This window comes from Astyanax mexicanus, chromosome 22 (assembly GCF_023375975.1).
Source record: "Astyanax mexicanus isolate ESR-SI-001 chromosome 22, AstMex3_surface, whole genome shotgun sequence".
NCBI classification, from domain to species: domain Eukaryota; kingdom Metazoa; phylum Chordata; class Actinopteri; order Characiformes; family Acestrorhamphidae; genus Astyanax; species Astyanax mexicanus.
This window is the reverse complement of record NC_064429.1, coordinates 35,773,127-35,788,257: the sequence shown is the minus strand read 5'-3', so window position 1 is coordinate 35,788,257 and position 15,131 is coordinate 35,773,127. Positions and strand designations below refer to the sequence as shown.

Here is a 15,131-nt window from a genome sequence, read left to right as displayed (position 1 = left end):
ACAAAATTGCAAACATACATAAGACTATAGTCTTACCTTTTTGGCCAAATCATTTATTTTTGAGTAAAGATTTTTTAAAAATAAAAATCTAGCTTTATGTCTACTTAAACAAGTTAATAACTGCATTAAAGTATTTCTAGTCAGCATTGAACTTAAAAATGAACTTTTACTTGTTTACCAAAGTTGTGTAAATACGTAAGGCTATAGTCTTACCTTTTTGGCCTTTTTGTTTTTCATTTTCAATTTTTTTATTTTTTAAAGACAAATTTTCCTCCAGCTCCAGCTTTGTCCCTTTAAACCAGTTTATAACTCCTCTTAAGTACTTATAGCCAGCATTAAACTTAAAAATAAACTTTTTTTTTTTAGTTTATATAAACCAAATTAGCAAAAATACCTAAGGCTATAGTCTTACCCTTTTGGACCATTTTTTTCATTTTCAAGTAAAAATGTTTTTTTTTTATTTTTTTATTTTTTTTTATTTTTTTTTTTACAAATCCAGTTTTATTTCTCCTTAAACCAGTTTTTTTTTCCCACTCAAAACAGACCAGTGAGTTACTTTTAATTTTAATACTTTTAACAGGGCTTAAAATTAAGCTTTTCTTATTTTACAAAAATTACAAAAATACATAAAATACAAAATGATCCTTTTTGGATCATTTTTTTTGGAGCAAATACTTTTCTTTGAAAATCCAGCTTAAGTTCACCTTTTAATCAGTTTATAAATGCTCAAAATTACTTTTAATCAAAATAGAACTTGAAAATTGATTTGCTATTTTTCATCAAAATTGCTAAAATCTGTAAGGCTATATAGTCTTACCTTTTTGACCAATGTTTTCGTTGTCGAGTAGACATTTTTTCTTGAAAGTCCAGCTTAAACCAGTTTATAACTACTTAGCACACACCAGAGAAGTATTTTTTAAGAAAACAGGACTGAAAAATGTTTTTATATTGTTTTAATCAAATTGGCCAAAAAGGTAAGACCATACATAGCCTTGGGTATTTTTTGCAATTTTGCTGGGGAAAAAAAGTTGATTTTTAAGTTCAGTTTTGATTAAATTACTTTTAAGCAGTTATAAACTGGTTTAAGGAGAAGAAAAGCTGGAAATCTCTACATGATAATAAAAAAAATGGCCAAAAAGGTAAGCCTTATGTATTTTTTTGCATTTACCCTTAAATCAGTTTACAACAACTGAAACAGACCAGAGAAGAAATTAGTCAGTTTTGAACTTAAAAATCAACTTTTATTTTTTAACCAAAATTGCAAAAATAGGTGAATTTGAAAAATTTGGACAAAATAGTAAGACTATAGTCTTATGTATTTTTGCAATTTCTTTTCATGTAAAGACTTTTTTTTTTATTGACAATCCAGCTTTATTTCTCCCTAAACCAGTTTATAACTGCTTATAAATCAAAACAGAACTTAAAAATCAACTTGTCTTTTTGCACCAAAATTGCAAAAATACATAAGACTATAGTCTTACTATTTTGTCCAAATTTTTCATTTTCAAATAAAGCTGAAAATGTAAGAAAAAAGTATTTATTTCCCCCCAATGATGACCACTTACAACAAAACAAGACTGAAAAATCAACTTTTATTTTTTCAACAAAATTGCAAACATGCATAAGGCTATAGTTTTACCTTTTTGGTCATTTTCGAGTGAAATCCGGCTTTGTCTTTGTCGACCTAAGTTTTCATTTTCATGTAAAGACATTTTTTCCAGAAAAATTTACACTTAAACCAGTTTATAACAACTCTAAACAGAGCGCAACATTGTAAATTAGTCCGCATTGAACTTTATAAATAAACCAAAATTGCCAATATATGTAAGACTATACTCTTACCTTTTCGGCCATTTAAAAAAAAAATCCAGTTTTATGTACCTTTTTTTAAACCAGTTTATAACTACAAAACAACAGACCAGATAAGCATTTTTAAAGAAAACAGAACTTAAAAATAAAAAATAAAAATTCTTATTGGAAAAATACATAAGGCCTTTTTGGTCAACTTTTTCATTTTCAAGTAAAGACAATTTTTATTGAAAATCCAGTTTTATTTCTTCTTAAACCAGTTTAAAACTACTGAAAACAGACCAGAGAAGTACTTTTAAAGCAAAGAGGACTGCAAAAAAAACCTTTTCTTTTTTCACAAAAATTGGAAAAATACATAAGGCTATATAGTCTTACCTTTTAAATTTTTAGTAAACACATTTTTTCTTGAAAATCCAGTTTTATTTCCCATTAAACCAGTTTATAAATACTCAAAAGTATGTTTAAACAAAACAGAACAAAAAACAACAACTTTTGTTTCTTTACCAAAATTGGAAAAATAGGCAAGGCTAAAGTCTTACCTATTTTATTTATTTATTTATTTTTAGCAAAGACATTTTTTTAAATAAAACATCCAGGTTTATTTTCCCTTAAACCAGTTTATGACTACTTACAACATAGGCTATAATAGTCTTACCTTTTTGGCCAAATTTGTAATTTTTAAATACATACTATTTTAAATAAATAAGTACTTCAAAGCAGTTCTAAACTGTTTTAAACAAAACTTAAAAATCAACTTTTTTTTTTTACTTGGCCAAAAATGCAAAAATACGTAAGACTATACTCTTACCTTTTTGTCCAATTTTCCAAAAAATAGACCACAAAAATGAATAAGTAAGGCTTTCCTATATGTCTAATTTTGGACTTTTAGTGACTTCCTTTTAATTTTTACAATACTGTACTCCCTATAAACATAATATCTATTACAATTAAACATCATAAATTCTTGAAACAATCCTTACATTTATCACACCAAAAAGAATCAAAGTAAACCGATTTTTATCTTTCTGTAAATAAAACTTTATTTTTCTTTAAATCACTTGAAAAAAAATGTAAAATAAATAAAGCTCTAGTTTTACTTTTACGTACAGATTTTAAATCCATCCTAATTTTTACATTTTTGACTAAAGAATGACATGCCAAAAGTCATGGGACACCCACACCGGTATACGTGGTGAGGTGCTATCTTGTTAGTGTGGTTGAAGACGGAACACTGTTTAGTGTGCTCATTATTACAGTAGAGCCAGGTGAATTATGGGAGTTGGAGTTTGGCCCACAGGTCCACATTTCCCACAGTTCAGTGCAACATACTTCAGCTTCTGTGGGACATGCCAAAAGTCATGGGACACATGCTATTTCCTGTCCCATGACTTTTTGCAGGTCAGTTTGTTCATTAAACCACTAATGATAAACAGAATCCAGGTGTTAAAGGTAAAGTGTAAACTCCGCCTCATTTGCGCTGCAGATGGTTGATTGTATCCGTAGGTTTCTCCTGCAGAGCGTCTCTTGGACTCCCTCTGCTGCCCCCTGCTGGTCAGAGCGGGTACTGATCACTGTACTGGGTTCAGTCTGTGTTTGCGAAAGTCTTCAGTACTCAGAGTTTAAATCCTGAATGAATGGCGACGACGCCCCCGGTCAGGTTGGTGTAGTGAACCCGGAAGAAGCCGGCGTCCTCGATCATGTCCTTAAACGTTTCCTTTAAACGAGAGGAGAAGACAGAATAATGAAGAGATGAAGATAAACATTCTGATATTTAAGCAGATATCAAAATCAGAACAAACGAAGAAAAACTGCAGACCTGATCTGCTGACCACGTTAAAAACACATTTTTTATCTCCAATGCTGCTGTTTTCTATTAAAAATTTGGATGTGGGCATTTTTTTCTACATAGTAAGTAGTGATGGGCAATTTCTTATGATTAATTTGTGGTAATTGAGATTTTACATCTTTACATACAGTCAAAAACACTCTTCATTTCTGAAGTGTTTATCTATTGGTTACTGAAGTATAATTCAGTTTCTCCACACACACTATATATATATCTTTTATATTATATATCTTATTTCTTTTTACTTATATTTATACTTATTATTTATATTTATATTTATATAGCAGACTGCGAGACAGCCCCATCCATCAGGCTGTGAGGATGCTGAACTCTCTTCCTGCTCTACCCCCCATCCCAATCCTGCCCCCAGCACACACTCACTCAGCATCCTGACCCCCCCACTAATAAAGTACTGAAACTCTGCACTACAATGCACAAAGTACTGGTCCCTTCCAAACGGACTTGCACTACACAACACCTGCACTACTCATATACTTGCACTGTCTATACGCACTTTAATTCCACTTAATTAAACTGTGAACTTTAAGGACTTACGCACCCATTCACTTTACCAGCCTTAAGCTATATACCATATACCGTATTTGCACTACTGTTATTTACTATTTATACTGTCATTCCATCTCAATCACCATCAATATTGCACTATTGTCTTACGTATGTTTATTGTGTCTTGTTGTATTGAACATATAGTGTCTCCCACTCTTTTATATTATAATTATATATCTATTTTTACTTATTTACTTATATTTATATATCTATTCCTCCCCCACACCACTGCACCTTGTTTTTGTCTCATGTATGTCTATTTGTGTCCCTGCTGTAATGTACACATAGTGTCTCCCATTCTCCTTTATTATATCTATTATCTGTACTTGCTGTAAAATTGGGAAGGAGAGTAACGTAATTTCAATTCTCTGTATGTCCTGTACATATGCAGTACTGACAATAAAACTACTTGACTTGACTATATATATATTTTATATAATTAGTCAAATATATATATATATATATATATATATATATATATATACTGTTATTTATATTATATATATTTTGTAATATATATATCTTTATATGTTTACTTATAATATATATTTATATTTAGAACATATTATTGTAATATGATTTTAATATAATTATATAGTAAAATATGTCATCTATTATAAATGAATTAACTAAATACATTTTATTTATTTATATATATATATATATATATATACACACACATATACATATATACATGTGTGTATGTGTATTTATATATGTGTATGTATGTACACATTAATATAAATTAATTAATTTATAAACCTTATTAATATGCTATACCATATGTCTGTCTTTGTTAAAGAGCTTAATATACAAAATATGAAGTATTTCAGCATGTGTAACAGCTTCCTGTATCATTACATCATCTCTGCTGTTTATATAAAAAGTTGTATAAAGAGTTGTGATTATTAAAGGTGTATTTTACACCTTCCTCAGTTGATTCCTGAGATTGATCTGATTTTTTTGTGTGGAGTAAAGAGTAAAGTTTCCTGTAGGAAAGACTTTAAAGCACTACGTTTTCTGAGTGTAAATAACTGGTATTATTTTACTGCAAAGAAAAAGGGTTTTATATCACCTACATCTGTAAGTCCGGTTAAGGGGTTAAATAAGCAATACTGCTAAACTTGGACAATCATAATCTGATAATGTAAAACCTCAGTTTAAAGACAGATTTGAATTAGTTTTGTCTGCATGTTTTTGGTTAAAATAAGATTTTTTTTAGCTAGTTTTTAAAAAGCCCAATTTAAAACAAGCTAAATGTAAATATTAGTGTAAATCTGCAGAAGTGTGAACTGTTACCTGGTCGGGAAACTTCCGGATGCTCTCCACCAGATACTGATATGACTTCCAGTCTCCAGCGATCACCTCGCCCAACACCGGAATCATCTGGAAACTGTACGCATCATACAACCTGCAAAACACAATCAGCATCATCATCAACATCAGCATCACATTCAGCATCACATTCAGCATCACATTCAGCATCACATTCAGCATCACATTCAGCATAAACATCAGCATCAACATCAGCATCACATTCAGCATCATCAACATCATCATCATCAACATCAGCATCACATTCAGCATCACATTCACCATCAACATCAGCATCACATTCAGCATCAACATCACATTCAGCATCACATTCAGCATCACATTCAGCATCAACATCAGCATCACATTCAGCATCACATTCAGCATCACATTCAGCATCATCATCAACATCACATTCAGCATCAACATCAGCATCACATTCAGCATCATCAACATCATCAACATCCAGCATCACATTCAGCATCACATTCAGCATCATCAACATCATCATCAACATCCAGCATCACATTCAGCATCACATTCAGCATCATCAACATCATCAACATCCAGCATCACATTCAGCATCACATTCAGCATCACATTCAGCATCACATTCAGCATCATCATCATCAACATCCAGCATCACATTCAGCATCACATTCAGCATCACATTCAGCATCATCAACATCATCATCAACATCCAGCATCACATTCAGCATCACATTCAGCATCGCATTCAGCATCGCATTCAGCATCACATTCAGCATCATCAACATCATCATCAACATCTAGCATCGCATTCAGCATCGCATTCAGCATCGCATTCAGCATCATCAACATCATCATCAACATCCAGCATCACATTCAGCATCGCATTCAGCATCGCATTCAGCATCACATTCAGCATCACATTCAGCATCGCATTCAGCATCGCATTCAGCATCGCATTCAGCATCGCATCACATTCAGCATCACATTCAGCATCACATTCAGCATCACATTCAGCATCACATTCAGCATCATCAACATCATCATCAACATCCAGCATCACATTCAGCATCGCATTCAGCATCGCATTCAGCATCACATTCAGCATCGCATTCAGCATCGCATTCAGCATCGCATTCAGCATCGCATTCAGCATCATCAACATCATCATCAACATCCAGCATCACATTCAGCATCGCATTCAGCATCGCATTCAGCATCACATTCAGCATCACATTCAGCATCGCATTCAGCATCGCATTCAGCATCGCATCACATTCAGCATCACATTCAGCATCACATTCAGCATCACATTCAGCATCATCAACATCATCATCAACATCCAGCATCACATCCAGCATCACATTCAGCATCGCATTCAGCATCGCATTCAGCATCGCATTCAGCATCGCATTCATCAGCATCGCATTCAGCATCACATTCAGCATCACATTCAGCATCGCATTCAGCATCGCATTCAGCATCGCATTCAGCATCACATTCAGCATCACATTCAGCATCAACATCAGCATAACATTCAGCAAAATTGCAAAAATACATAACAATAATTGCATAAATAATTGAATAAAAGACAATTGTATTCTTACAGTCATAAAGTATTGAATTTAAAAATGAACTTTTGCTTTTTTACCAAAACCGCAAAAATACGCAAGGCTATAGTCTTATCTTTTTATCCATTTTTTTGAGTAAAGACATTTTTTTTTTTTTTTTTTTTAGAAATAATCAAGCTTAAAGTCAGCATTGAGCTTAAAATGATATATATTTGTATACCAAAATTGCAAAAATACATAAAACTATAGTTTTACCATTTTGGACAATATGTTCATTTTCAAGTAAATCCTGCTTTATTGACCCTTAAAAATCAACTTTAATTTTTTTCACCAAAATAGCTATAGTCTTACCTTTTTATCCATTTTTTAAATATCTAGTAAAGAGGGTTTTTTTTTTCGTAAAAATGTTATCTACCCTCAAACCACTTAATAACTACTCAAAACAGAGCAGAGGGCTTCTCTTAAAGACAACAATGTCTTCTTTCACTAAAATTGCTAAAATACATAAGGCTATATATGGTCTTACCTTTTTGGCCATTTTTTAAATTTTTAAGTAAAGACAATTTTTTATTAAAAAAAATTCAACCTTATATTCCCTTAAACCAGTTTATAACTATCCAAAACAGAGTTTTGAGTTTAAAAATTTACTTTTGCTTGTTTTAATTTATTTTTGAGTAAGGATATTATGGTATTAAAAATTCAACTTTATATTCCCTTAAACCTGTTTAAAACTATCCAAAACAGAGCGAAGTATGTTTATGTTCTTTTTGTTTAATCAACCTTTTTTTTCAAGTAAACAGCATCACTGAGTCAAACCATTTTTACTACAGTCCAGAACATTAAAAACTCCTCTTATATATAATATAATATAATCAGTTGATTTACCTGGACAGAACCGGGTTGGACACCTTGCTGAACTCCAGACACAGGAAGCGTCCGCCGGGTTTCAGCACTCTCAGAGCTTCCTGCAGAGCCTGAACACACACAGAGTAACTGCAGATAACAGCAGCACTGAATATTAATGATGTAGGAGGAGTTATAAAGGCTGCATCAGTGCAGGGGGCGTGTCTTTACCTGCTCGATGTGAGTGACGTTTCGGATGCCGAAAGCGATGCTGTAAACATCAAACGTATCGTCATCAAACGGAAGCTCTTCTGCATCTCCCACCACCCACGATAAACCTGTACACACACACACACACACAAACATTAGTTGTCATATTGTATCATTTAAATTAAATTTTTATCAGCAATTGAAACAAACTGGAAACTCTCTTGTGATACCCATCCATTCATGCTGGGCGATTACGGCCTAAAAAAACTCTTTAATTTTTTCACAAAAAAAAAAAAAAAAAAATTGATTATAATTTATTCCCCTACCCCCTTGCTAAAAATCAAACTAGAGAAACACACACTAACGGACACTGGATTATACACTTCAGAACACCGGTTTGTGACTGAAAATTAAAAAAATATATATATCGCCCTAAACGAGTCACAGAAGAGACTTTAAAGGATCATTTTTTATTGTTTTTCACAGTTTTTAGAAACGTAGGATTTATTTCTAGCAAATATTTGCTTTATCCCACCGGTTGTTTGTGTGGAAAGCGCTGGAACAGTGTTGGAGCTTAGTACTCAGAGGAACGTTTAAAAAATAAAAGTGTCTGTTGGAGGCGCTGGTAACCAAGGTAAGACGGATAAACACTTCAGAAATGAGGAGTGTTTTCAGATAGTTTAGATTACTCCATTTTAAAAAATCACATTAAAACCAAAAAATAATTTGGATTAACCGAATTAATCATTAAAATTGCCCAGCACCGTCCAGCACTACCATCATGTGACACCCTGGCTCCTTGCCTGGTTAAAATATTCTTCTTTATAATGGTAAACTGTCCCTTTTAAAAACTTTTTAAAAAGGAATTTCACAGTTTTTATTGTTAAAAAGTGTGATAGAGCGCTCACACACTCATTCTTTTTTTCTCTCTGTGTCTAAAAATGTGTAAACACTCCAGATAAGGGACAAGACAACACCCATATTATACACTGTACATCAGTTTTTTAAGCTTTTAAACATATTCTCAGCGTTTAAATCACACTTTTTGTAGTTTCTGCTGGTTCTGAAGTGATTGAGAGAGTTTACCACAAGATACATCTCCACCAGAAAACCTAACCGAGAGCAGGGTTGCCAGATTCAGTAAAAATACCCAGCCCAAAACAGAATCTTCAGAAGATTAACTTGCCCAATACCTGAGATTGCCACAGACATTCACAACACAGTCAGTACATTTACATTTTAGAGTGGTTTGAAATGAAGGCTCATGCCCAGTTTTGCGGGAAAACCACAAACCTGGCAACTCGGATTACAGAGGCCAAAAATAAGTGTAAATATTTTTGTTCAAAATATCCTGTTACTACTTACATCTTAAATTAAATATTTTATATGATATATTTTGCTAAGAATAACAACATCCAGCCTGTGTGAATGTCTCCTTTACTTTACTTTGTTTATTTTTATTCTAATATTGGTACATAAAACTATCAAAATGTCCTGCAAAATCAATCTAGGGCTCTAAAAGTTTAGCCGTAAAAATGCATTAGATCAGGAGCCTCACCAATAAAAAATACACATAGAGGATATGATAAAAAATAACTGCAACTAATCGACTAATAAAAATATATATAATTGTTAGACTTTAAAGGAGAAGTCTAGTGTGAAATAGACTTTGGGTGTATTTATTAAAAAGTGATGAAATGTAATAAAACCTTTGTTGAATTGCCCACCTCCGCTATCCTGCAGCTTTTCGAGATCCTGTATTTTGTGCTTTTCGCCCAAACAGGCTTTAGAATAGAATGCATCATATGGGGCATATTTTTCCCCCTGCAAATAAATCACTTTTTACACCGTTATTCAGGCTTAATGTAGCTCCACACTTTATTGTTAGAATCAGGAGAGCCCTCACATTTAGAACGATGCATTAATAACTTAAAAACTGCACAAGAAGCTTATTAAACACCACTGTATACATCCCATAGCGTAACTAAATCTCCAAGAGCTGCCAGCTTAAATTAAAGTCACAATAAATTAACTGATGAGCATTAGAACGAATAGTAAAACATTTTGAGCAATGTTTATATGTTTATGTAATTTGTTGTTGGTTCTTTGCATTTTAATATCAACAGTTACCAGATATTTTCAGCAACAGCTGGAATTTATACATTTCCAAAAATTTATTTTGCAATCTGCTCAACTATCCTACCTTTTTGTTCAAGTGCTCGACAGTTGATTTATTGTGACTTAAATTTAAGATGGCAGCGCTGGAGATTTACCTACACTATAGGATGTAAACAGTGTGTTTTAATAAGCTTCTTGTGCAGTTTTTAAGTTATTAATGCCTCGTTTTAAATGTCAGGGCTCTCCAGATTCTAGCAATGAAGTGTGGAGCTACTTTGAGCTGGATAACGGTGTGGACAGCGATTTATCTGCAGTGGCAAAAATATGCCCCATATCATCCATTCTATTTTAAAGCCTGTTTTAAAATAGTGCAGAAAATACTGTATCTCAGGAAGCTGCAGGAGAGCGGAGGTGAGCTGTTCAACAAAGATAAGAAAATTTAATCACGTTTTAATAATAAATACACCCAATGTCCATTTTACACCAGAGTTCTCCTTTAACTTAAAGAATCCTTATTTAATTTGCAGAATGGGACCAGATGCTATTGCTAATCATATTCAGTTGATTAAACACAGCCAGGTATGAATTGGCTTTGAGTTAAGCCTTTATTTAAAACACTCTGATCGTGAACTCTAGTAAAGTTTACTGTTTCTTTACAGTAATGTATTTAATACAGAATTAAAAAGCTCTGATCGTACCTTTGGTGATTCCTGCTTTCTCCGCTCGCTCCCTGCCCACCTTCAGCATCTCCTTATTAATATCACACACCACCGCCCAGGAGTCCACAGGCTCCGCCTCCTCCGAGCTGTAACTGCTGCTGATTTGCTGCCAGGAAGGCGTCTGATTGGCCCGTGCTCTGTGGCGTAGCTGTCGATCTCGGACGGAGCGAGAGTATTCCAGAAAACGGAAGGAGATATCTCCTAAAAACACAAAACAACACGAATAAACTTCTAATACCATCTAATAACAGGGGCAGAGTTTAAATGATATATGGACAAAAGTGTTGGGACACCTGCTGCTTTATTGTTTCTTCTGAAAAGCCTTCCAAAAAAAACTCATGAAGAAAAAACAGCTGAAGAACTTAAACAATAGAGCTTAAAAAGAGATACGCCAACAACTTTAACACTATAACACTTTAACACGGCTTTCTTTACCAAACTAAGTATTTAAACAGTTCCATAAACACTAGAAATGTTGCTGTATTTTTAAAGCTCTATTGCTGAAGTAAGACAAGTTTAATATCAATTTACAATATATTTTTATTGAAGCCATTAGAGGCATTAAAGTATTAAAACCAGCCTTAATTTCCTTCTTTCTCTAGTTAACAAATAAATAAAGTTCAATGTGCTTTAATATTGTCCTTTAAGCTAAAGTATTTTTATATTTAAAAGAGCTTTAGTTCTTTAGCTCTTGAAGTTTATTTGCACCTTGTATCCAGAGTTTTAGGGAGTTTTATCACTGCTGAATAAAGCAACATTTATCAGAGCTGTGGGTCGCTTGCGCAATTCCTTTCCTCTCTTTCTGAGTGAATAATTGCTGTTTGCTAATGTTTTTCTTATTTTACTTTGATAAAAATACTTATACAGTGAGGAACAGCAGCAGGAGCTCCTCAGACAAGGTGCTGTTCTTATTTTTCTGCAGGCAGGACAGAGCGAGACGAGTGTTTGAATCCACAGACAGAGAGATTACTGTGCTGGATATTTGACTAAATACAGAAGATTAAATAATCTGTGTAGCTGCATATGGACATAGCTAAACTCTGAGCTGTTACTGGACTGGACGAGTTGTAGTAATGTAACTCTAGTAAAAGACTGTACTGCAAAAGAAGTGTATAATTTCATAACTTGACTTTATTTGTTCCACCACCTTTTCAGGTCACTTGCTTTAAAACTTTTTAAATGTTAGCATAATTTAAATGTACCAAAACTTAAAGGCTAATATTTTAATAAACGTTATCAGTAAATAATCTCAAAATAAACATCCTAGTGTCTGTCCCTGAGCTTGGCCACAACTCCCTTATTCTCTCATTTATGAGTTTAAAAAAAACTTCAAGTGTAACAGATAGTGATACGATTTTTATCGTGATACATATCGATATCGCCCAGCCCTAGTATGGCATTTTAATTTCGCCACCCAGAGACACTCGCTGTCTTTAAACATCTAAAGACTGAAGACTCCTTCTTTTGAAAGAGCTCCTAAACAAACAATTATCCCCCAACTACCTAAACGTTATAGAAGCTTGGTGTATCTCTTGATTTTAGTCTCTATAAATTAGCTCTGGATAATTTATAAACAGCGAAGCAATTTTGTAAGTTGCTCTGGATAAGGGTGTCTTCTAATTACACTAAATATAAATGTAAATTTAAATTTAATATAAATATAAATATACCTGTTCCTCCAGCCACGTCCAGCAGTCTGAGGCCAGGCTGAGGATTCATAACGTGAAGCAGAGCGTCCTTCCAGAGCCGGTGAATCCCCAAACTCATCGCATCGTTCATTACATCATACTTCTGAGCCACGCTCTCAAACACCTTATACACTTATATATATATATATATACACACACACACACACACACACACACACACACAGGAGATGAGTTAATATGGGTCAGTATTTATGCAGGAAACGGTATGAAAGTTCTCTTTGAAGGATGACCATTTTTATTACAAAGTCACACACGTGAAAGTGTAAAAACAAGAGAAAAAAAAGAAAAAGAAAAAAAAAAGAAAAAATAAATTTCATTGCAAATTATGAGAGATCAAATAATAATAATAATAATAATAATAATTGTAATACTAAGAATATTATGAATGGATTGTGTGTATGTATGCAATAATGTTTTGAAAGTGCCACTAAATCCTACATCATATTTTTTTCATTAACAGCTAAAATGTGTTTCTTTGAAGTATTAAAACATTTAAGTCCTGCTTAAAATTTGAATAAACCCCCCAATAATAATAATCAATAATACCACCCCCCTGCTGACGTCCAACCATCTGCATCTTACCGGAATCAGAGGAACCAGAGGAACACTGCTCAGACCAATCAGCTCTCCCTTCTGCCCCACCTCTAAACCCATACATCACCCACTGCCCCTCTCAAACTACTCCTCGCAGGGTGGAGTCAGCTAAAATCAGGGGGTTTAGTTACCCTTTAAGTGTACACTGTAACATACCTAAACAAAATGATTTGAATGAAATCGAATTAAATTGGTCTTTATGTAAGTTATATGTGTGTATATATGTTTTTCTTTATTTAATTTTAATGTATTTTCTTCCCAAAGGAATCAATAAAGATCTATCTATCATTCTATGATACTGTATATATTTACACACATACATACAGGTTTTAAATTAAGCAATGAAAAAAAAAAAAAAAAAAAAAAAAAAAAAAAAAAAAAAAAAAAAAAAGGTGGGAGACCAAATGAAAATCTGCTAAGAACACATAGTTAATTTTACTGCAGCTTAATATTATACAAAATAATATTTAATTTTAAATTTATATATGTATTTTGTATAGGGCTATACTAAGCTAGAACAGTCCACATTAGGCTCTGGGGTTTTAAATGGTTTAGCAGGGTTTAAACATGTATTTCATTAATAATCATCATTAGAAATGTCATCAATATCAGGCTGAATTTGGCTTTTTTTAGGAATTGTCCGTTCCACCTTAAATAGTGCAGCAGTTACAATATGGCGCCTCAGGCCTCAGAACGTAACTGCTGCACTATTTAAGGTGGAACGGACAATTCCTAAAATAAGCTAAAAAATAAGCAGTTAATTTCAGAATTCTGAGGCCAGTAAACTTAATTAAACTATATTTACATGTAATTTAAGGTGGTATTAATAAAAAACAGTCTAGTTTCACAATTACACCTTAAATTCTCACCTCTTTCTGCTTTCTCTCCCTCCGAAACCGTCTCAAACCCGAAATGCGTGCTTTTCCCGGCCGCCCCGCCGCTGCAGAACCGGCACGCGGACAGTTCTGGGTTAAACCCGGCGGTTCTGACCCGGTTTCTGAACCCAAAGGTGACATTTCTCCTCACCTGCCTCACAACTTTCCTACTGAGCGCTCTAAAGGACGCTGCCATCTTTGCGCTGAGATACGCGTCATAAACGCGCGACCGACTGTAGGTTGTAGTTTTTCTAAGCCGTTAAAGAACTACAACATAAAAGTCCGTCTTTTTGAAATAGATTTCTGTAGTCAGGTAAGAATAAATTAATAAATAATATGTTTGCTATTTATTAATAAATAAATTAATGTCGTAGTTTAAGAGGTTGTAGGTTTATTAGCAATTAATTTAATTTGCTTATTTTGCTTTAGTATATTAGATTTTTAAAAATCTAAATAAATAAAAAAAATAAGGAAGAAAAATAGAATAAACAAAAGCGCAATTATTATTTATATGTGTTATGTCTAATACATGTTTATATATGTCTATATATTTGATATGTTTTTTTCTTAGCTGTTTCTTAGTCCGTCTTTTTGACATTACTTTCTGTACAGGTAATTTAAAATTAATAAACAGTATATATGTTACTTATAAATAAAACAAGATTACTAAACCCGTAGTATTAAAGTGTTCTTTAATATTAATATTGTGAGCTTTTTAGCAAGCAGTTAATAAAAGCATTGATTTTTATTTTCTGAATTCTCTAAATTCTCTAAATAAATAGACAATACATAAGGAGATAAATAGAATATGTTTGAACACTAATAATAGTGTTTATAAATATCACTTCGTTCCAATTATATAACACTTTTATACACAGTTCCAGCAGTCAGAGTCACATATAAGCTTTTAGCACTAGAGGGAGCCAAAGACCAGAACTCAGGTATAGAGTATTTTAGTTGTGATAAAA

At 33.1% G+C, this 15,131-nt stretch overlaps 1 protein-coding gene across 1 annotated transcript; it reads right to left on the bottom strand.

Annotated features, from left to right (window-relative positions):
• Positions 1-2,823: 2,823 nt before the first annotated feature.
• coq5 (coenzyme Q5, methyltransferase) lies at positions 2,824-14,383 on the bottom strand. Its single transcript, XM_007234166.4, has 7 exons — positions 14,158-14,383; positions 12,656-12,805; positions 10,965-11,186; positions 8,170-8,276; positions 7,981-8,069; positions 5,522-5,633; positions 2,824-3,523 (listed from the first exon to the last, which is right to left on the bottom strand). Exons 1-7 carry the CDS (start codon positions 14,357-14,359, stop codon positions 3,422-3,424), a joined length of 984 nt encoding a protein of 327 aa, XP_007234228.1. The 5' UTR covers positions 14,360-14,383; the 3' UTR covers positions 2,824-3,421.
• Positions 14,384-15,131: the final 748 nt, after the last annotated feature.